Source organism: Sminthopsis crassicaudata, chromosome 1, assembly GCF_048593235.1.
Source record: "Sminthopsis crassicaudata isolate SCR6 chromosome 1, ASM4859323v1, whole genome shotgun sequence".
Lineage (NCBI taxonomy): Eukaryota > Metazoa > Chordata > Mammalia > Dasyuromorphia > Dasyuridae > Sminthopsis > Sminthopsis crassicaudata.
The window spans coordinates 61,122,216-61,146,620 of NC_133617.1; the positions used below are offsets into that span (position 1 = coordinate 61,122,216).

The following is a 24,405-nucleotide window of genomic DNA, read 5'->3' on the forward strand; positions in this document are numbered from 1 at the left end:
TCTGCCAGAGCCAAGCAGGTAGCTTGAGGGCTTGCAGCCTGCTTATTGGATTCCTTACGAGAGGTAGCTGCTATGGCTATGATCAGATTCTGTGATCAGACAATCTCCAGTTGCTAAACTTTTAATGGACATTACTTCAGGACAGAGGAAACAGAGGTGGCCCCATCCAGAGATCCACAGCACTTCTTGCCTGCTCCTGGAGGTGGGGATGAGAAAGAATGGGATAAACATTTATATAGCACCTACTATATTAAAAGGGAAGTGACCTGAGAACCAGCTGAGGCAGGGGAAGGGAATAAATGCTTATTGGCCTTCTATGTGTTAAGTATTTTATAGATATTATCTCATGTTATTCTTTCAATAATCCTTGGACACAAGCACTATTATCCCCATTTTAAAGTTGAGGAAACTAAGATAAACAGAAGTTAAATGATTTGCCCAGGGTCATACAGTAAGTGACTGAGGCCATAATTGAGCCCAGATCTTCCTGACTTCAGGGCAGAGCTCTTCTCATCAACTGTCTGCCTTAAGAAGAGAGATTGAGATCCTTTGCTTGAAACTTTTGGATGCATACTTGGTTCAGGCTCAGCAAGTTAAAAGAGGTTTTTTGTCACCTCCGTAGTAAGTCCAGGAAACAAGATATCTGTGCATGTGCTGAATTGGGGAGCATCCCCACTTCTCCATGCCAGCTATTTCCAGAAGCAGATTCGTCAAACCTAGTGAATTGGCAGCAGTCCAGTTATTAACTATATGCATTATTTTAAAGCTATGTTTACTTTACTATGCATCAATTCATGTAGATTTTTCCATACTTCCATACTTTCATAATGTATTCATCATACATTTCTTGCAGCATAGTAGTATTCCATTCTTTTTATATACCACAATTTGTTTAGTCATTCCCTAATTGGTGGGCATCAACTTTGTTTCCAATTCTTAGCTATCACAAAAAATGCTAATATAAATATTTTAGAATTTATGGGGACTTTTTTTCTTATCAATCTTTTCTTTGGGTTTCAAGCTTAATAATGAAACCTGTGGTACATAGACACTTATGGTACATAGAGTTCCAAGACATTCTAGTCACTTTACACAATTCCAAATTGCTTTCCAAAATGGTTATACCATATTACAGCTCTACCAGCAATGTAGAAATATACACATATATTTTATATACATATATTACACACACACACAAAATAAGTGGAGGATAAGAAAATCAGAAAGGTAGGTGGATAGAAGGGTTTTAAATACTAGATTACTTCATATTTGATCCTTACATGAGCCAGTGGAATGTATTGAGTGGGTGAATAGGTGTGTGTATGTGAGAGGCAGAAACAGAGAGAGAGAGAGAGAGAGAGAAAGAGAGAGAGAGAGAGAGAGGGAGAGGGAGAGGGAGAGGGAGAGGGAGAGGGAGAGGGAGAGGGAGAGGGAGAGGGAGAGAGAGAGAGAGGGAGAAGGAGAGGGAGAGGGAAAGGGAGAGGGAGAGGGAGAGGGAGAGGGAGAGGGAGAAATTGGTGATCAAGAGCACATGTAGAAGGGCTGACCTTGGCAAGGAGAAGGGTCCCCTTAGACAAAGAATCTCTCTAGAGGAGCTTTCAGATGTGATGTATGGAGGAAGAGGGAACTCATGGTAGAAGACCTCTATTTTCTCAATAAAATAAGATAGTTAAATCATCAGAGGGAAGCAAAGAAATTTAAAGAGATTTGAGTAAAGAAGATGAGGAATGACATAGAGATCCTAAAGAATAAAAGCTATGTTGTACACTTGGCAGAAAGTAGGTAATACATTTACATGGCTTTTCCCAGCTGGATTCAGCATCATGCAAGTGTGAGCAGAGGTAGTGAATGATGGCAGTAAATCAGGGGTGGTATTTGGAAAGGACTGAGCATAAGAAAGAAAGAAGGAAGCCAACGTTTAGTTAACTCATCTTGCTAGAGAGGTGGCTTCAAGTCAGGAAGAGTTATGTTCAGCTTTTGCCTATGATACATACTGATTTGATGGCACTGAGTGAAATAGTCTCTCAATGCTCTTGGTAACTCTATAGAACTTAAATTGCTAAACTGCCATGGTAGAGGGAGTTTCCTCATTGGCAATTATAACAATGAAATCATAGGGATAATAAAAGAAAGAAAGAAGGGAAAATGGGGAAAAATGAATTATAAGGATTAGGGGAGAAAGAGGTAAAAGCCTGCTAGCCCTAGGATAGGGAGGCACAGTTGACTTCGGTGTTCTCTGATATTGGAGGATGGCATCAATTTGTTCAGTCTTGAGATGCCAGTACAGAAAGGGTTGTGTTGGTGTTTGAGAATGAATCAGTAGACATATGGGATTGGAGTCTCCAGGGCTAGACTAGATTTATGTCAGTTCCTTATTGCAATCAGTCAATAATTTAATTAATCAACAAGCATTTATTAATTGCTTTCTATTTGCTTGATTTCCCTATTCTATAAAGGGAAAGAGCACATATACTTATAAATATACACATATATTTTACATACATATATTTTACACACACACAAAATAGCTAAAAGATAAATATAAGGTCATTTGAGAGTTGGAGGAAATAGGAGTAGGAGTTGGGGGAGGAAAGGTTTTATATAGGAAGTGATGTTTGAGCTGACCTTTGATGAAAAATAATTATTTTAAGAGATTGAGGTAAGAAGAGGTGAAAATGCATTCCAAGATAGAAAACAATCAGCTTTTGCAAAAACAATGGAAGCATGAAATAGGATATCATGCAGGCCAATTTGGCTGGACCATAGAGTCTATAAAGGGGAAATATGTATTTGGATTACAAAAGGCTTTAAATGTTGAATAGAGGAGTTTGTATGTGATTGTTGAGCTGATAGGAAACTATGCAAGTTGATTGATTAAGAAAGTGACATGATCAGGTCTATGTTTTAGAAAAATCACTCTGGCAGATGTGTAGAGTATAAGTTAGTTGGGGAGAGACTTGAGATGGAAAGAACAAGCTGAGGCTCTTTTAGTAGGCCAGGTAAGAGACTGATAAAGTTTGAACTAAGATGGCTATCATGAGAATATAGAGAAAAGTGAGAGGTCTTGTGGAGGTACAATTAGTTGAATGACTAGATCCAAAAGAGAATAATTCTGTGATGTCATCCTATAGTAGTAGTTCTTAATCTGGGATCTGTGAACTTAGTTTGATTTCAGTATAGTTGGTTTTCTTTGAAATTTTTTGATGTGTCTGCCAGAAAAGATGCATGTAATAGAAATAGACATAAGTCATCAAGAACTTTGTTAATATTGTAACAATATAATTTATGTATCACAAAGCACTTTGCATGTTATCTTAATGAATATTTTTATTGAACAAATACATTTGTATTTTATTTTATTCATTTAAATACATTATTCTGAGGAGTCCATAGACTTCGCCATACTGCAAAAGGGGTCCACAACAAAAGGTTAACAACTCCTGCCCTTGAAAGATGTTTGGAGTATCTCAGGGATCTTTCCTTGGGTCTGTGCTGTTTAAACTCTTTGTCAGTAATTTACATAAGAACTCACATGTCATATGTTCATTACCTTTTCAAATGACACATAAATGGGAGGGATCACTATAACATGTTGGTGACAGCATATTTCAAAAGTTCTCCCAGGCCATAATGATGGACCAACTCTAATAAGATGAAATTTAATAGGGATCACTGGGTTAAAGGAAACTTCAAATATGCAAGATGGGGAAAATATATCTGGAACAACAGTTACAGCCAAAAAGCTTTTGGGTTTTAGTGGGCTTCAAGGTCAGTTAACCCAAAGTATGATATGGCTGACCATCCCAAGGAGAGCAACCAGAATGGTTAAAGAACTGAAGACTGGCTCAAAAAAGGATTGTTTGTAAACACACAAAGGGATTCCAAAAGACTTGAGGGTGGGGTGGGGGACAGAGATGGATATGATAGTTGTCTCCATACATTTGAAGGGAGTTTAGACTTGTTCTTCTTAAGCTGGAAACAATGGGAGAAAATTGATGTAAGAAACAAGTTCCTAATAATTAGAGCTGTCCAAAATAGAATAAGTGGCTTCAGGAGACCATGAGCTCTCCGATATTGGAATTCTTTCAAGTAGATATCTAAGACATCATAGAGGGATTTTTGTTGAAGATTAAAAAAAAAAAAAATCAACCTAGAGCTGCCAGTCATTGACATATGGAATTCCCAGTGAAGAAATTCCCTCTATCAATACAGATCAACAATAACTCTGCAACTTTGTGGCTCAGCTAGTTTTTGTTGTTAAATATAAGGCAATATTACATAGTGGATTGAGTAAAATGCTTGGAGTTAGGAAAATCTGAATGAAAATCCTTCCTCTGACACTTATTAATTATATATTGATGTACAAATCACTTAATCTTTACAAATCACTTGTTTATTGAGGCATAGATAGATTTCACTTCCTAATCTTGAGCTGCCCCAGGCTAATGAGATTACAGATGTTTCTTGTACTTACAGATAAGTAGGACAGAACTTTGAAGTTGCATTATTCTTTCTTAGAAGCGCTCCAACTTGTCAGTGTCATTCTTGTGATTCTTAAGGCATAGCTAAATGGAATAATAACAAACCTTGGGTTGTAGCAACAAAAGCAACCAATATTGAAAACAGAAAGCTTCCTGCCTTGGGTTCCCCAGGTACTTGTCTCATTCCCTCTTCCCCTTTCACCCCATTCCTATGGCTCCCTTACTGGGAGAGTGATGTTTTACTGATCAGTTTCCTTAAAGCACTCTTCATGTCCCTATTTCTCAGGCTGTAGATGAAGGGATTCAGCATGGGTATGACCACTGCACACATCACAGCAGCTGCCTTGTCTTTCTCTGGAGAGGTGGGTCCTGAGGGCTGTAGGTACACAGCAAAAATGGTCCCATAAAAGAGTAAGACCACAGTGAGGTGAGAACCACAAGTGGAGAAAGCTTTCCGTTTCCCTTCAGCAGAGGGAACCCTCAGAACAGCACAGAAAATGCAGATATAGGAGAGAAGGATGCACACCAGGGGACTTATGCCCATGAAGATGCCAAAGACTAATACCATAAGCTCATTGATATGGGTGTCTGAACAGGAAAGCTTCAGCAGGGGCATGAGGTCACAGAAGAAGTGGGGGATTTTGTTATCTGCACAAAAGGTTAACTTTGCCATCAGAGAAGTGTGTACCACTGACTGGAGGTTGGTAATACCCCAGGGTCCTCCTACAAGCAGGACACAGAGCCGAGGGCTCATGATGGTCGCATAGCGCAGTGGGTGACAGATGGCCACAAAACGGTCATAGGCCATCACTGCAAGGAGAAAACTGTCCATGGTTCCAAACAAATGAAAAGAATACATTTGGATGAGACAGCCAGCATAGGGGATTGTCTTGCTGTGTGTCAGGATATTTATCAACATCTTAGGCATTGTGGTGGATACCTGACAGAGATCCACAAAGGACAGGTTGGAGAGGAAGAAGTACATGGGTGTGTGGAGGTGGGAGTCAGAATAAATAGCCAGAATGATGAGCAGGTTCCCAACTATGGTGACGATGTACATGCTCAGAAAGAGCCCAAAAAGGAGTAGTTGTTGGTCTGGTCTCTCTGAAAGTCCCAGAAGGAGGAATTCTGATACACTTGTGTGGTTGTCTTGTCCCATGTAGCTGATGTATCTACCAAAGATATATACAATGGAAATACATTCAGCAGCATTGCTAATAATAAAATAGTAGTGACTGCTCATTTCTGTTTTGCAAAACACTTTATATCACTGAATGCAACCATTTCAACACATTTATTAAGCACCTACTATTTATTCCATTGTATAATCCTTCCACAAAGATAAATATGACAATAGATGATACCATCAATGCGTGATCTAATCTAATAGATAAGAAATAAATACATACTATGCAAAGTAGTGTGAAAGTCCAGCAAGAAGAGCTTTCTGTTTCCTCAGTATGAAATAGCTTTCACACATTATAATGAGAACAAAATTGAGTTTCTGTTGAATTCCTGTCCAGAGAATTGGAAAAAGTTTTAATGATTTCATGCTTAGTTTTACAGATTCTTGTATGTTGTTGTAGATTTGGAAAAGGAAACTGGAATCTTGGAACACTCTCAGAATTAAGTAATTTAAGCCAGATTGACATTGAGCATGATAGATTAATTAAGCATGATTATTATCCATGACACAACTGACTTGACTTTTGCAGAGAAATTGATGAACAATGGTGACATTAAAACTGATCACTACTCTGTGTTGATTTTGAATGCAAAACAGCAAAAGATGCCAAAATTGGGAGATATACGTGTAAAATTTTTTCCATGTAGATAATTTGGAGGTGTATTCAACTGGACTAATATTGAACTAATATCACTATGTTTTATTTGTTTGTAAAATTATTTTATTAATACTATGTTTGTAAATTTCTAGCATTATAATTTTGAAAAGGATTATAAAACTGTGTGTGTGGTTAATGTTTTGGATTGATGCCTATTATATGATGCATATATAGCCTTAAGGTATTGAAGTCTTTGATGTGAGTACTGTGATTGCTTTATAAGAACTATAACATAATAGAAATATTAGTCTGGGGGATATGGTGTTCTTTCTGGCTAATGGGTATAAATAAATTTATGTGTATACTTTATCAAGAGTTAATTTGGTTTTGGTAAATAATACAAGTGACCTTGAGATATAGAAAAAAAGTAAAAGTAATTTTGAGTGTGAAATAAGAATTGCTTAATCATGATCCAAAACTAGTGGCTTCAATTTTTAATTCTCTAACAGCAGGGAGAGCAAATGTCACTTTATAGAAGATAAGGTATAGAAAAGACAATTGAAGTGACTAAAAATGTTGCTGAGTTTTAAGCCTAAAAAATGAAATAAAAATGAATGGACATTTGGAGGGCCTCTGAACATGATAATTAGAAAATTGTATTTGGCCTTAAAACTTAAAGGTCACATGTATCTATTTATTTATTTATTTATTTATTTTTTTACAAATTTATACATCTGGAGATTAACTTGTTTTTACAGATTACCCAAACTTATTTTAATCCTATTTCTTCCTTCCCACCAGAAGGGAATATAATGCTTTGGCAAATTTGTATGCAATTTATTAAAATTAAAATTAATTAAAGATTTTGTTTGATAGTATGAGAAGGCGATGCCAGTTGAAGAACTCAGTGAAATAGTGAAGTTCACAAGGCCCAAGAATATTTGTTAATATGGTAAATTAGCTTCCTACACTGTATTTAAATAATGAATTTGGGGATTTTCCTCATGGAGATGTGAATTTTATTGAGTAAGTCTTAATGCTTGTCATATGTTAGGCAAGAGTTATAAACAAATCCTAACATCTGTTGATATTAATGTTGATTTCAAGACAATTGTATCTTGCTTTAATTGTAAGCACTGGAACTTTTTGGGTGAGGTAGAATTTCTTGGGGCTGTCCATTGATTTATATATTGCCCATGATCTCACTTTAATAATGATAAAAGTATTTGTTGCCAAATCAAACCAGTTACCATGCAAAGAGAAAATGTCAGTGGTTACCAATCCAATGAATGCTAAATAAAATACCCATAAACCAGGACTAGGTGGATGAAGATTATGAAGAAGGTCAAGGTGACCTTCTTGCAAACACAATGACAGAGCCACCCAGATTCTTTTCCTATGTTAGGAATGGGAGGTTTCCTACCTGTCAGTCAATAAGATTGGCCATTGTAGCCCTTAAGCAGGATGAAATTAGGAGATGGAGAGGAATGGGGCCTGTGAATCCACTGGCATGCTGAACACTTTCTATAATGCAGGTTGTCGCCTTCTCTGTAACTTAGAGAATTGCGAAGAGATTAAGAGCCACACAGCCAGGAAGTATCAGAAGTAGACTTAAATTGAGGCTTTGGTAGAGAGATAGAAGGAAATAAGCATTTATATAGTATCTAATATGTGCTAGACACATTGTAACTAAGTTTGATAAACACTCTGTCATTTGATAATTATTTTCTGAGTCCCCTCTGCATAAATCAGTTGCTCTGAAAGGATGTCTTACTTTTACCTGGGATCAGAGTTAAGGGACTCTTGTTTCTATATAACTAAATGATGTTCATCTGTGGTTTTTAGACCAAGATATAATGGAACATTTTAATATACAACACTTATATTTTGCCTCTCTTAAAGATGATTGAGTTCAATGACATCATACATCCCTGATACTGTAAATGATAATATCACTGGGATAGAACTGCTTTCCTGTAAACATCTCAGATGTGGTCCTTGTCATCCCATTGTCACTTATCACTTGAAATGAGCACATTAAGGTGTGGAATAGCTGTCTCCACCTCCACCTCCACTTTTGTTTCTTCCCCTCCCTAAGGACAAACTGCCTCCTTTAAGTGACTTTTGATGTTGTAGCTCTTCTTTAAGGTCAGGCCTCAGAAACTGGGATGGAGACAATGGGCAAACCTTGGATCATGCAGAGTATCTTTCATACCTTGAGTCTGTATGGTATTGGGTTGTTTCCATATGCCTTGCTCTGTACAGACAGTATGGCTAATGGCACTCATATACAAAAAGCCCAAAGTTGGAGGATGACACAATGGTCCAAAGAGATGGGTCTGTTCCTTCTTTTTCCTCCTTTGTACAGAAAAGTATAGCAGTACTACCCAACCTGCTTGTCTCACAACACTGACCAGCAGGTAAGGACTTCCACAGCTTCACACCTCTTACCTTTGTAAGTTTGCAGATTAGTTTCTTTGGGTTGTCTAAGTGTTATTCCTGTAAGGGGGGGGGTCCTCATTATTCACATGTACCTTGAATAGGTGGGAACTACCCTTGTATTCACAAAGACTTCATTTCTGTTGCTTAAAAACCTGCTTAATTTTTCCAGATTTGGATTGCCATTTACACTAGATGATGATAGATACATATTTTACATTAGTGATACTAACTAGCATTTAAGTAGCACTTCAGAGTTTGCAAAATATTTGACAAACAATAACCCTGGAAAATACATGGTATAATTATTTCCAGTTTTCAGATGAAGAAATTGAGGCAGACAGAGATAGATTTCTTAGGATCAAACAAATAGTAAGTGGCTGAAGCAAGTTTTGAACTCGGGTCTTCCTGATTACAAGGCTAGTCTACCAGCTGATGGGGTGAATGGATCCCAGCAAAATACTATAATCTTGTATCTGACTGGGCCCCAGTGAGGGGCAAACTGACCCTGGAGCATTATCTTATATTGACATTATCATGAACAGATAGAGCTATCCTATTCATGATCCTGATGCTCATTGTTACCTTATACAATCTGGAGATTTAGCTATAGACATGAACGCCCAAGGCTATCTTATATAAACAGTATGACCAGGACCACCAGTTGATTAACTGATGCACACAATTAACACACATAGCATATTTTACTTTGTTTTCTTTCTCAATAAAAGGACCTATCTTGTCATATGTTAATTGTGAGTTCATTAGGAGCTTTGCCCACCTTATGATGAAAACTTTGTCTCTTAACCTGGAAATGGCCTGAGTCTGTGAATTTATTCTGGAGGATTCCCCACCTTCATCACTTTTACTTTTGTGGCCTGTTGGACCTTATTATAAGTACTACAACACCTAGACATATGGATGACATTTAATATACAACAGCTACCACCCAGAATTAACATAGAACACAAAAAAATTGTCATAAAAAACATGTGTAGCCAAAGTTGGAAGGAAACTGGTCCTAAGTGGTTTAATGTTCTTCTTATAGCTTTCAAACATAGTTGAATAAAAAGCATAGCTTAATAATGTATGTGACACACTCTATGAAGGTCAGCTAGGCTTCCAGTCTCTCCATATCAAATGGATCTTCAATAATAGATGAGATTTTTCTGTAATAAATGCTAATTAAATCTGGTAGGTGTCTTTACCAACAGTTATCAGAAGTCCTGCCCTGATTGCCTGATTCCCTCTGGCCTCAACCTCTGGCCAGGACAATGAGGAGCATCAGATATGGATCTATCACACTTTGGATCTGGACACTTCTACCTCCTTCCCTGCTGTGCAGGGAAGTTAAAGTTGTTAGTTAAAAGTTAAAGTTAAAGTTAAAAGAACTTCACAACAAAAGCATCAACTTGCTTGTCATCCCTTACACCCTGATTAAATTATATGTGTGTACAGGGAGGGAGAAGAGGAAACTTCCATGATCACTGACTGCACTATTGCTACTCTCCATAGTGTTCTTGGTGATCTCCAGACTAGACCCAGATGGATTTATGATCCTCCCTGGCTTTTAGGAACTCTATATTTTATTGTACAACATCAGACTCAGTCCCAGTTAATTTGTTTTCTTTTTATTCTGCTCTGCTTATTTCATTACCTGACGTGGTCATTTCTAAGGATGGTTGGGTAATATTTTCTTGAACTAGACCCAGTTGTATACCTCTATAATGAATTCCATCTCTTGTTGGGTGTGCTTGCATGCACCAGCCATGATGGCAAAGAGCCCCTATTGATTAAAATCCTGCTAGACAGCCAGTTCTTCCTGAGAACAACAACTCTTCTTATTTCATGAATGTGGGCTTTACATGTTTTGGTAACTCCTCGAGTCTTATAAGATTCACTTTTCCCCCACTTACCTGACATACTATATACTACAGTTGGATTTGTGGACTTTTTCTCCCAGATTCACTATGATACCCTGATTTTCTAACAAACACTTCTGTTGAAGAGAACTCATTAACATTCCATGGTATCTATTCTAGGGGATAATTTCACTTTCATTTCCAATTCCTCCTTGGCAATCTATGACATATTCATTCATCCCTTTTACATTGCTTTGCAGTATGATTTGGGAACAACACACAGACAGGTAATACTGCTGAGGGAGAAATCACATCTTAATTGCATACCAAGCTTCACCAACTTTTCTGTTTTCCTCTCCCACCATTCACTAAAAATGTTAGCTTAATGCTACTCTTACAATTCATTCCATTTGGCCAAAGAGCATCTTTTTTTGGACTGCACATGAAGAGCACATAAGTGTCTGTCCTGGGACTGCTTTGTTATCTGAGGAGACTTTTATCTCTCTTCACTTATCCCTTCATGAGACCTTTTGTTCTTTCCATATGACATCACACACAAAGTATTCTTAACCACTATTAGAATCACCTTCCCCTGGCTCTTTGAGTGCTGATAACACTCCTTGGGTTAGTGAACATGAAAGACAATCTCTCCAGTCTCCTGTGAAGTGCTAATAGCACTGTCAACCCTGCAAGGACCCCAGACTGAAACACTGTTTTAGCATCAATTTAGCGCCTTTTTTTTGCTTCACAAGTTGGAGTCTTTTTTTCTGATAAATACCTCCTGCTGTGTCTGGAATTATAGAAACTGCTTCTCCACATTATACAGGGCATTCTGCTCTTTTTCCACTGCTTGCCAACTGAAGACATGAGCTATTCCTTGGAATCTCTGACTTAAGCATCTTGTCTTAGGTCTTCACCCTCATCCAAGAATTACTTTCTGTTTATTATTTCTTTATTCTTTTTTTTTTTTTTTGTCTCAGTTATGGAGTTTCCACATGCATACCCATAGCTCTCTGCCATCTTGGTCTGACAACAACATTTAGTTTTTCTCCCTCACTTCTGCTTCAAGGAACCCCTGCTGTTTCTCCATTTATTTAAGTATTAGAGATGGGCATAATTTTATGAAACTGCTATAGTTTCTCTGGGGAGATATAAAGAAGAGTGCCTTGTTCCTTTTTTTTTTTTTTTTTTTTTTTTTTTTTTTTTTTTTTTTTTTTTAGCATGGATCAGCATTTATTTTAGGCAAAACAATCAATCATACAATTTGCAGGATCTGAGTTTACTCCAGCTCATCCCACAGAAAAACAGTTTGCCATGCTTGGTTTTCCAAGGTCAACCACAAAAGGAAACCAGTTGCCTTGCTCAATTTTCAAGGCTAACTAACTGGACACAAAACCAATTTGTTTTTCTTAGTGTATAAAAACCAACTGCAAGCTCAGTTCAGTGGAATTCCTCCATCTGATTTCTCCCATAATCATGTGTTTCTGAATAAAATTTCCTCTGACTTAAATCCTAAATTGTGACGAGGTTTTTGCCACAACAGCAGAAGATGACAAAATTTATGCAAATTATTCTAGGGAAACATGAGAAGGGAGAGATCAGGTTCAACTGGGCAGGGTCAGGAGTGGAGATTAGATTGGAAAATTGGGCATGACTTAATGAAGGAGATGTCACCCGAGAATTCATGGAGTCAGGTGACAGGATGGAACTAGAAAGTATCTAGTAGTACAATTTGATTGTCACATACGGTACAGTTCTGGACATTTTCTCTGGACATTTAACTCATGATTGAAATATTCTTTCTCCTCCACTCCAACAATTGACTTCTCCAGCTTCCTTTAAATCCCAGATAAAATTCTATCTTTTGTTGGTTACCTCCTCCAACCTCTCCTAATTCTTAATTTTGTATTCTCTGTTATTTATTCTCCAAAAATCCTATATATAGCTTGTTTTGCATATATCAGATTATTTATTGTCTCTCCAATTTGATGATAAACTTCTTGAGACAGGGACTGTCTTTTTTCTCTTTTGTATCCCTATCACTTAGCACAAGACCTGGTATATTGTAGGGGCTTAATAAATATATACTGATCGATTGTTTGACTGAATTAATTCCTGATTCCAAGCTCATTGCTCTATTCACTGCATCCAGCTGCCAAATAATTAGACTGATTCTGTTACAGACATCAGATGTCCTTTCAAAAGAAGGATGTAAAGGCAGATGTGCTCAACTCAAAAGCAATCTGGTTTCTAGTCTTTGTCCAATGGCTATGTAATCTTGAATGAGTTCTGTCACCTCTCTGGGGCTCTTATTCCTTATTCATAGAATGAGGCAGATGGTCTATAATGTCCCTTCCATATCTATGGTTCAAAAATTTAATGGTGTAATGTTTTAGCCCAGGGGTGGGGAACTATTTTCTGCCAGGGGTCATTTGGATGGACCATAAAAAATTATCAGCTTAAAGAATTCAAAGCAGTGGGAATTTGTTGTTGCCTGAGGTTGCCTTGGCAAGGCCAGACCAAATGATTTTGCAGGTTCCAGGCTGGTCATTCCCCACCCCTGTTTTAGTTTTTAGTTTTATCTGATGATGTTACTTCCTGTCCCAATATCCCATGACAAACTCTATATTGATGATAAAAATATGCCTATTGATTACAACCTACTGGAAATACCTTAATAGGAAAGAGCAGGATAACTGTTTGATACTGCTGAGTGTTTGACTATCTATCTATGTGTATATATATATATATATATATATATATATATATATATATATATATACACACACACACACACACACACACACAGACATACACACACACACACACACACACACACACACACACACACACATATACTATAGATAGATAAAATCCAATCCTCCAAAGAGATTGGGGATCTCTTTGATGTGGTCATTCCCTTCAAAAATGCTGGATGCAATCCATCCCTGCCTGCCTATCTGGACATTCACCATAGGAGATCCCTCAATGTGCTAAGGGCCTTCTTTGAGGTCTTTTTATATGCTGAGGATATTAATAGAACAAGTGAGCTGTCCACTGAATATCCTTTACTATCACTTTGTGACAATCCCATCTTTTTTTTTTTTTTATCCCCAATCAAACATTTCTTTGAAGACACCCTTTAATCATCTTTCCTCAGCAATCCTTTGTTTTTAAGGTGTCACAAATTGCTCTTAACCATCATGTGCCTCTTCAGCATTCTTTGGGTAATTCCCAACTTCAGTTTTTCAAAGCCTGGAGTATTTTATGACTCAAGATTCTATAACTTTACTGGAAAAATACCAGTATTGTTGCTCCCTAGCCTCCTTTTCAGTAATAGCTTGAGGTCATTGGCAGCTTCCTAAAAACCATCCAGACTGCTATTCTTTTCCTTTTCAATTCTTGGCCCACTTCATTATTCATTTGTAACATCTGTCCATCAGAGATGAGCTTAGTGGTATGCTGGTATATTTATCTACTGGCGCTCCAGAAAAGAAAGTATGCACAACACAGTTTTAAGTTTATGCTGCATTATTAACATTTTCTTTAAAACTTTCTTAAATCAAGATAACAAACAACAAAACTCATGCCAAATTCCAAGGTATAAATGCTCATGTTAAAAATTTTACAATAAGTTCTCTTGAGTTGGTTTGAGCTAGCTTTAGCATACCCCTGGTATAAGCTCTAGAAGTTGTCTGCCTAATTGAATATTATATCCTGGACAGTAGACATTCTTTATCCATTTATTTGTGTGTGTGTGTGTGTGTGAAAGGTGACACTCTTTGAAGTGATTTTATGGTCAAAATCTGGGTAGAAGACAAAAGCATCCTGCTGAAAGGGATCAGTCAAAGTAGAGTCAATGTTGAGCCACCAGAAATGAACAGGAAGATGGAAATAGGACTGAGATGAGATTTTGAGGACACACCAGGATCAGAAGGCACTGCAGATAAACAAACTCAGGACTGTCCATTAAAACATAATGGTGTGCTCCATTGTAGCATCCTTTTAATGGCAAGTTAGCATATAATAGCACGATCCTTTCTGTTCCTTAAGGGGAAAACCCATCAGAAGCTAGATCTGTTAGTGGAAATTCCATGTTAATAATTTCTTAAGAAAAAACAAGGAACAGGATGATGTAGCCTCAGTTGTTCAAGGAGGGTCAATATATATGGGTAAGCTGTAGCCAAACAATTCTCCTCTTTTCTGTAGACCTCAAGCTACCTCTCTGTTCTCTGTTGACCTCTTTTCTCTGAATCATGACCCCGACCTTGCCTCACATTTTTGCACATTGTATTTGGTGTCCTCCTTGACTCAATCTTTGTTCTTCCTGATCCACGGACGAGGACCAACTTCATGTTCTTTTACTTTGAACATGAGATGGCTTTATGGATTGCCCACATTCCTGGCAGCCCTATAACCACAACCACAACTGGGTTGGAGCTCAAGACCCTTGCAGATTTATGAGTTAACCTCTGCTTGCCCAAGTATTAGCTTCAAGGCAAGGCAGTGATTCTTATAGGGTGTGACAAACCCATAGAGATTTCTGGGTGTGACAAGTTCCAAAGTGATTGCAGGGTGTGACTAGCTCCAATGGTGGTAACAGGTTGTGACAGATATATAGGGTGTAACACAACAAATAAAAAATCTGCTTCATTTTTTGGTTTTCTTCTAAACAAGCAGACAGATATTAAATGACTACTGTGTGACCAGTACTGGTGGCAAATGCTGGGGGGATAGGTGGAAAGTTTAGATAAGGTAAAGCCCTAGGTAATAAGCTTATGAGATAGCTAACATAGATACAGTACATTATAATCTCCTAATTGAAAATCTGGATGTTCTTTTATCCTTTGACACCCATTCCTTCTGGAAATTCTCTTTTTGTGACACTAATGCCTCCTAGTTTTTCTCTTGCCTGGTTCACCATGTAAATCATGACTTTTAGCAGTGGTAGTCCCACAAAACAATGTCCTAGGCACTCTACGCTTGAGTTTTTACATTTTGTTTTTCTTGGCAACCTCACTAGTTCCCCTGGGTTTAATGATCATGTCTATGCTTATGGTTCTAGATCTATTTATTCCTGTCCTACTCCCTTCTCTGGATTTAATACTGTTGAGGGGTCAGACAGTTAGTGTGCTCAGAGGATCAAATGAGATTATATTTGTAAAGCACTTGGCAAAGTTCTTGGCACATTATGGGCTGTGTGTTAACACAACTATACATGTGCCCAAAGAGAAAAAGTATAAATTCTCTTCCTTCCATTTGTGATTTGGAAAATGGGTGTCAGTTGATGGGGGGTGATGAAGATTGAAAGGGTATATGCTCTCAAGACTGACTACAAAGGAGAATAGAAAACCAAGAAAAGAAAAGGGAAGAAGTAATAGAGAGATTCTTGGCTAGCCTAGCTACTTGAGGCAGATTATAAGGAGAAATTTTAAAACCAATCCATGGGCAACAAATGGGGAATGGAAGTAGAGCAGTAGTGAGACAAGGAGAAGTAAATTAATTAATTAAAACTTTTTTGTTGTTGTTGTTTTGGGGGGATAGGGAATTAAGCTTAAGTGACTTGCTCAGGGTTATACAAATGTCTTTGGCTAGATTAGAAGTAAGGTTCTTCTGACTCTAAGGCCAGTACTTTACTTACTACACCAGTACTTTATTCATACTGCACCTAGCTGACCCATATTTTTCATTCTCAGTTGTTTTGAAGGACTATTTTATTTGTTTTTTTTTTTTCCCCCTTAAGGAAGAGTTTTGATTTTGAAGTCTGGAGACTTAGATTCCAGTCTCAGCTTTATCATTCCTCATCAATACTTGTGTGACTTTGAACAAATGACTTCCTATGCCTGGGTTTCAGTTTCCCATTTGAAAATAGGGATAATACTTTCACTACTTCCCTTTTACAGAATTATTATGGGAGAAGTGCTTTGTAAACTTCAGATTACCATTAAGGTTTGCAAAACACTTTACAGATATTATCCCATTTTATAGATGAAAAAACTGAGTCACAGAAAAATTTACTGATTTGCCCAGATCACATAAAATTAAGGTTCTGAGGTCATATTTGAACCTGAGTCTTGTGAGTCCAGGCTTAATGAATCATTTCCTGCACCATCTAGGGGCACATGACATTAAAGTGGTGAAATATTCTCATTAACAGTGTACTTAGAGTAATTTATTAAGCATTTAAAATTATTAAGCAGATGTCAGTTGTAGGAAAAGATATGGCAAATTCCCAGGTCTTTTCTAGGTTTAGGTTGCTAGTTTAGACCTTTAGGGGATTTTATATTTTCTCCAAACCACTATTCCTGCTCTTTGGATAAGGACAATGGGGCTGGACTGTGGCTTTGGAGCTTCCTTGTGCTCAGAACCAATGCTTATTTCATCTTTACCTCCCCAGCATCTCTAAGAGGGTGTTGTATTCGAAAGGCCCATTAAAAATGGCCCTTCTGAATAATATAATAATGAACTTTCTCATAGATGAAATTAACTGAATTAAAGACCATCATGCTATCTAACATATCTTTTTTTTTTAAATAAAAGAGGAACTTTAAAACAACACAATAAAACAATTATTACTTTAAAATTTGCACAAAATAGAAATATCTAGTTATCTTTCTCCCTAATTTTAAAATTATTTTCAATTACTAGTTCTCCCTACCACTTCCCCCAGGCTAAAAATAGATCACAAGTTTTTATCTACTTTATTTCCCTTTGAAACTTTACAGTTGAAAACTTATTCAGCTTATAAACAAATCTAGCTCTGCTAGGGTGTCTTGACATGACACAGCACAAGTAAATACAAAACAATACATGACAAAGTTCATCAGAGATGTGCTGATCAAAGAGCTACGTGAAAGTCTAAGTCAACATCCAGGACCCATGAAGGCAGGGGAGGATCCCAGGAGGACATGACATTTGATTGAGATTTAAATGATGGGGAAAAATTCAAGAGAGAGGTTCAGGTCAGAGAACATTCCAGGCAGAGAGAAACAAGGTGAGCAAAGGAACAATGACAGGAAAACACAGCATGGTAATGGGGACCCAAATAACCCAGTTTGGCTGGAGTATAACATATAGGGAAAGGAGTAGTAGGAAATAGCCGACTCAGAGTGGGGTGGTGAGAGTTTGAGGAAGACCCTGAATGCAAGGAAGAGTATTGTAGACTTTCCTCAGTTGGAAATACTAGCCTCTGAAGGGTTTTGAGAAAGGGAGAGCCATGATCAGGACTACACCTAATGACCATTAGGTTGGTAGTTTGTGAAAGATGATCAGAGCAGGGAGAGGATGTAGGCAGAATGACCTATTAGGAGATGATTGTCATAATTTAAGTGGACTTTAGAGTCCTGGAGTGGAAATAGGCTTAATAAATAAATAAATAAAGAATAAATTATGTAGGTGGGGCCATAGGACTTGGTCCCTCTTGACAATTAATTTCTTTGTCTTATGGGTGTGTTTTATTTCATCATTCTAGCTAATATGAAATGCACAACTCTTCTATTACAGATAGGTGAATTCTGTCTTACCACACTAGAAGCTTCAAATATGAGGCAAGTGACCAAGAGGCTAATGGGTGAGAAGGCCCATTGCCAGAAGGCTGATTGCCCACTAGGTGATGATCTGGGAAGGGAGTGGTCTCACTTGTGAAATAATAATGATGATAATAATAATAATAACAAGAATTTATATAGTGCTTTAAAACTTGCAAAGCATCTACTTATGGCATCTCACTTTTATCCTTCTAACAAACCTGGGATATAGATGCTATAATTATCCCCATTTTACAGATGAAAAAACTGAGATTAAGAGAGGTTGAGTGGCTTGCCCAGTGGCAGCTAGCTAGTAAATGTTTGAGTAAATTGATGATAATGATGATTGATTCTTCTTGGAGCTATGAAAAGTGAGGCTCAGAAAGTTAAATGACTTGCCTGAGATCCCAGGTAATGTGACAGAGTCAAGCCTCAAACTAAGGTTTTTTGGACTATTAAAAAAAATTGGATTTTGAATCCAAAAAAACCTTAGTTTTTTTTCTCCTTCCTTCCTTCCTTCCTTCCTTCCTTCCTTCCTTCCTTCCTTCCTTCCTTCCTTCCTTCCTTCCTTCCTTCCTTCCTTCCTTCCTTCCTTCCTTCCTTCCTTCCTTCCTTCCTTCCTTCCTTCCTTCCTTCCTTCCTTTCTTCCATGGCTTCATTACTCACACAACAAGCACTTTGTTAAGACAACAGGATTGTGTGCCAAAGTTTATCACAAATTGTGTAGGGAGTTGAGAAATTGGTAGTTAGTGGTTAGAGATCCTTAAAGATGAATTAGGTTTGTTTTTATTCGTGTATGTGAGCTGTTATATTATAAGCAGGCATATTTCAGTTCCATAGAAGAAAAACTTGCCTAATTATTAGAGCCATTTCAAAGTCAGATGCTCTACCTCTCTCTGGAGGTAGTAAAGTTTCTATTACTTCAGTTTTTGAGCAGAAACTTGATAAACACTTGTGGAGGAGGATGTTGCAGAGAGGCTTATTACCCAGATATGTCTTGGATTATGTGATTTCTGAGGTTCCTTCTTCTAACTGAGATTCTATGATAAGAGAAAGCCACAAATTTCTACAAATAGGGAAATTCATAAAAATGACTATTAATGGCAACAGAGCAATTCCCAGTTTCTCTGACAGATTTTCCTCTCCTCTTCTCATCTGAAAATTCCCTCATAAATCTATCCCTCCTTCTTCCCTGTTATTGGGCAATGACCTGGGCTTTTTCATGGATGGCTCTTCCATCACTTTGACCAGGTTAAACTTCAAGAGGGACTGCTATGTATGGATGGGTTCTTCAGGCTCAGACTACAAACATGTTGGTCATTATGGCCACAGAGGATGTGGTTGATATATTGAGACCAGTCCTAGGTAGAATTGGGGTTTCTAAGTCAATAACAATAATAATGTATTTGAAGATGCTTTCAGTGAGACAACAGAACATGGAACTCATTACTCAATTATAAATGTTTTTTTTTAATCCACCTAGTCAATAATGCATACAGCATTAAATATAAATGAATCATTACAGGATAATAACTTGTCCTAGGATCATTTCTATCTGAATCTCATATAAAAAATGAAAAGATGAGGAAAGTGGTCAACCAGCTGGCGAAGTGAATAGAGCACTGGCCCTGGAATCTGGAGGATCTGAGTTCAAATATGACCTTAGATACTTGCTAGCTGTGTGAGCCTGGACAAGTCATGTAACCCTGATTGCCTCAAAAAATTAGAAGAACAAAACAAATAACAAGAATATTCCCAACTGACTTTTATATAAAGCTATAATATTTTCTCAGTGTTTTTCCCAATATCTAATTTGAGCTTCATAGCCCTGTGAAGTTGGTACCATAGGGAGTTATCATTACTAGTTTTTGGATGATCAAAGTGAACTCACAGACTTTAAGTGACTAACTAATCCCCCCCCCCCCCCCAGTCTCCTTACACCCTGGCATGGAACACTTTCTCTTCTCAGTCTTGATAAAAATCCCATTTTCTACAAGAAGTCTTTCCTGTCACCTCTTAATGCCAAGTGCTTTCCAACAATTGATTACCTCCTATTTATCTTTTCTATAACTTATTTGTATATGGCTACATGTCTTTTCCTTTAGACTGTGAGCTCCTTGAGATCAGGGACTGCCTTTTTTCTTTCTTTGGGTTTTCTAGTGCTTAGCACAGTGACTAGAATACATTAGGTGCTTAATAAATGCTTATTGAATGACTTGCCCAAAGGCACAGAAGTGGGATTTAAATCTAGGTCTTCCTAATTTCAAGTCTGTCACTATCTCCACTGTACTATGCTACTTACTTCCTGACTGGAGTCAATTGCAGATTTAGTAACAGGCTGATATATTGGACTAAACTCTAGCTTTTGTTCAGGTTTAGGCTCCAGTTCAAGATTATATTGATATTTGGAGCATTAGCTCTTGGCTGGATTCAAAACTACACAGACTTAGTGGGGAGGGACTGGACAGATCTGAATTAGAATGGTCTCAAGGTTACCCTGAACTGAGGGACTAAAATTGGATGGGTTTTGGGGGAGGAACACATTATTTCCCTTCTCCTAGAACCCTTACTGGGCTACTCACCTAGACAGGATCACTAAAAGGACAGACTTACCTGGCCACCATTCTTTCCTGGATGATGTGGAAGACAGAAACTCTGCCCCCTGCAAAAGGAAGGGAGCCTTAGGTATAAGTCCCCTAGTCTAGACTAATATCTCTGGTAGGCACAAATGAGTTCCCTTTTGATTTAGGACAGGTGAAATGAGGAGGTTGGAGCTGGATGGTCACAGAGGGAATAATTAATTTCTGAATCCTTGTGGGTTTAATCCCTATAGTTCCTTAGATTATGGATGTAGTGATGATTAAGTTTCTATAGTGATATCTTTAGGGATTTGCTTTCTTGGGGATTTCCCACTCTTTTTTTTTTTTTTTTGAGAGCCCTTAAACCTTTCTGTGTTGTATCTCTTCTTCCTTCCTCCTTTCTGCCCCTTGAGCCTAATGTATATTCAGAAGTGAGACAGTTGAATATTTAGGGTTATAAAATAGATTGTCTAGAAACCAGAGTTCTCTATATCTATGTGGAATAGAAAGAATTCTATACTAGAAAGCAGAAAGCTGGATTATAATCTATCTTCTGCTACTAATAAGCTGTGTGTGACCTTGCTTGGGTAACTCACTTCATTACTCCAAGTCTTAGTCTCACCCGTTCTAAAATGACGGGAGATCCCTTTAGGCTCTGGAATGTCGATGGACTTTTGTGTCTGTTTTGAAATTTTCAGTCTTCAGTTATCTGAAGGGCTCTCCTACTGAAGAGGGCTGAGATATGTGGAACTAGTAGCAATACAAAGAAGTTATGGATGAGGAGAAATTTCCCAAGTAAAAGACTTTTAGAAATGGAATAGGGGGCTGCTTCAGAAAGTAGTGGGTTCATCATTATTGGAACCTTACAAAAAAAGACTGGAGTCACTTTTTAGGGATATTTGGGAAAAGGCTCATGAAATGAGTAGAAGTTGACCTTTTAAATTCCCTTTGAGAGTACTTTCCAACTTGAGATCCCTATTATGATTCTATAAATGTATGGCATACTGGAGTCCAGCTGTCATCCAAGATCCAGACAAACTACCAGAAAAAGCTCTTCTTCTTTCATTCCCTGCTCATTCCTTTGCAATTTGGCCTCTTATCTCATCACTCAACTGAACCTCCCTTCTCCAAAGTTATCAATGATTTGTTTTCTTTTTTAAGGTAAAAATCACGAACATTTTTAGCTTACTTTAAAAAGTAAACTAAAGTAAACTTAACAAACACAAAATGAAATAAGCATTTCTAGGAGACAGGACCAAAATGACAGATTAAAGACAAGGACTTACTTGCCACACCACTCCAAATACCTTTAAATATTGACTCTAAACAAATTCTAGAACCCACAAAAAGATGGAGTGAAACAATTTTCCAGGCAAAGACAACTTAGAGAAGGTCACCATCAAAAATTTGTCACAACTGGGTGAGAGTGAATACAATCTATGACAGCACAGCCCTGGTCCCAGTGAACCAGGAGAGGATATGGGTAAAATAAAACATTACAGCACTGTTGGAGGAGTTGTATACTGATTCAGTCATTCTATAAAGCAATTTGGAGCTTAACCTTTGCTCTAGTAATGTGCAATATTTATCCCATTTTTCAAAAAGTAAATAATATGAAGTGGAAATTCATGATTTTTATGTTGAATCCTCCTTTATATTGTGCTGGACATATGATCTTTTTGCATTTAAGTTCAAAATTAATAAAAAAAAAGGCATTGATAATTTGTATCTGGATGGGGACCAAGATGGTGAAGGAGCAATAAGTAGAAATTGCAAAAAGACAAATCTAGATTCAATGACAGGAAACACTTCCTAGCAATGAGAGCTGTCTCAGGTGTAAGGGACCACCTTGGATGTCTCCAAACAGAGACTGTATGACCACTTATCTAGTGTGCTATAATAGGGGATTCCTTTTGTGTATACTAGGTTAAATAGCTGCCAAAGTCCTTTCTAACTCTCAATTTCTGTGTGATTCTATGTGTGTGTGTGTCTGTGGGTATATGTACCATGAACACCAATGTAGGCAGGAGAGGAGAGAATTAGCAGCTGTACTTGAAGTTGGCTCCAAAGAATATACTTCCTTCAGGATAATCTGACTATCTGAAATCTCATCACTATCCAGGCTGACTCAATTTTTGATCAACATGTTTTTATTCTTAACATCCTCAGTTTTTTCTCCCCAATGGTTGGAGGGCTGAAGAGTACAGCAATAAACTTCTGCCAAACTGTTCCTTTACACAGGGTTCAGAACTTTTGGATTACTTTCCATTTTCTATTATGACTTCTGCTTGATTTTGACCTCATGTAACATCATACTCAATGAAAGTGGGATGTATAAGATTGAAGGTCCAGAGCTGCTGGGAGCACAAAATGTCCACCATGGCAGCTATTATATAGCTGGCAGAAGGTGGAGTGTGTATGATCATGGACCATGGACAAGTACTAAAAAGGAAGTTTCTAAAAATTAACTAAAAAGTTCTGTTTATGATGAAAAAGGTAGAATTAGCACAAAACTACACATCCTGTTTGATGATCAGCTTTAGCAGCCAGTTCTAAATAGAGCTGGTTGCATTTTAAGTTTTATTCCTATCAGAGTTTTATAATAGGAAACAGTCCCAGGACGCAGAACTATAGTCTATTTAACTTTTCACTAGGTATGAAATGTGTTATGTAGTGTCCAAACTAGTTTTCTGGAAGATCTCAGTACCAGTCTGAGTCCTTGATCTTGGGAGAAGAGTGAAGGGGCAGGACTCACATGGATGGTCAAACATGGAGTCCATTTATTTCGAGTTCTCTCAGCCTTAAATACCCTAAATACAATTACATCACTGTAGCACACTGCACATGTGCCAACTATATTAGGCATGCGCCAACTATAGAATGCTGTGCACGAGGGGCCACATAAGCACCTTGCTATTATTTTGTAGATGCTTCTTAGCAAAAAAGTATCTCTGCTTCAAGTAGAACACAGGTTGTCACATCCCCTGACTTCTCAGGAAGGTTGAGATGTCCCCAAGGGGAGATGATAGCTGAACCAGACATTGTCAGCAGGTTCCTTCTGGGCTGAAGGGTCTTATACCTCAACCAGAATTTCCCCTCTATTTGTGGCTCTCTAAAGTCATAAAGGACAAGTCTGGGAGTGAACTCTCTGAGGAAAGATGAAGAATATCCTGGAGATGAGTAATAGATGGCAAGGTAGATCTAGACAGAGTAACAAAGTGAGGGAGGAAAGACTGCTGAGTCAGATGGTAACTGAAATGGCAATGAGGAATAAAGAATATATCTCCCACTCTTTTGTAACACTTAATAAGTGCTCATTGGATGGAATTGAATGGGAATTTACCACCTTACCACCAATATCATCTTGAGAGAATCTATGCTAATTAACTTTGTAAGGACCAAATTTGCCATGATTACCATAAACCCACCAGACTCTTGATGTCATGAAATCATACTATCTTAAAGCTAAAATCTCAAAGATTCTCATCCATATGAGCCAGAATCCCTTCTGTTATGCTTCCAACAAGTCACTGATGAAACACTCCTGTGATGGACACAGAGCTCATGTTATAACTTTCTTTCAAAGTAACCTGTTCCATCTTTGGAAGTTCTTCATGCTGAACTGAAACCTATCTCCTTGTAATGTCCATCAACTGGACTTAGTTAATTTAAAATGTCTAGTTCCTTTTACAAATCATGGTGGTCTTCGAAAGTAAAAAGAAAACTATGATCAA

The 24,405-nt window shown here is 37.7% G+C and overlaps 1 protein-coding gene across 1 annotated transcript; it reads right to left on the bottom strand.

Moving 5' to 3' along the window:
• Positions 1-4,701: 4,701 nt before the first annotated feature.
• Positions 4,702-5,640, bottom strand: OR1I1 (olfactory receptor family 1 subfamily I member 1). The gene has a single exon (XM_074306721.1). It carries the CDS (start codon positions 5,638-5,640, stop codon positions 4,702-4,704), a length of 939 nt encoding a protein of 312 aa, XP_074162822.1.
• Between the last annotated feature and the right edge of the window lie 18,765 nt (positions 5,641-24,405).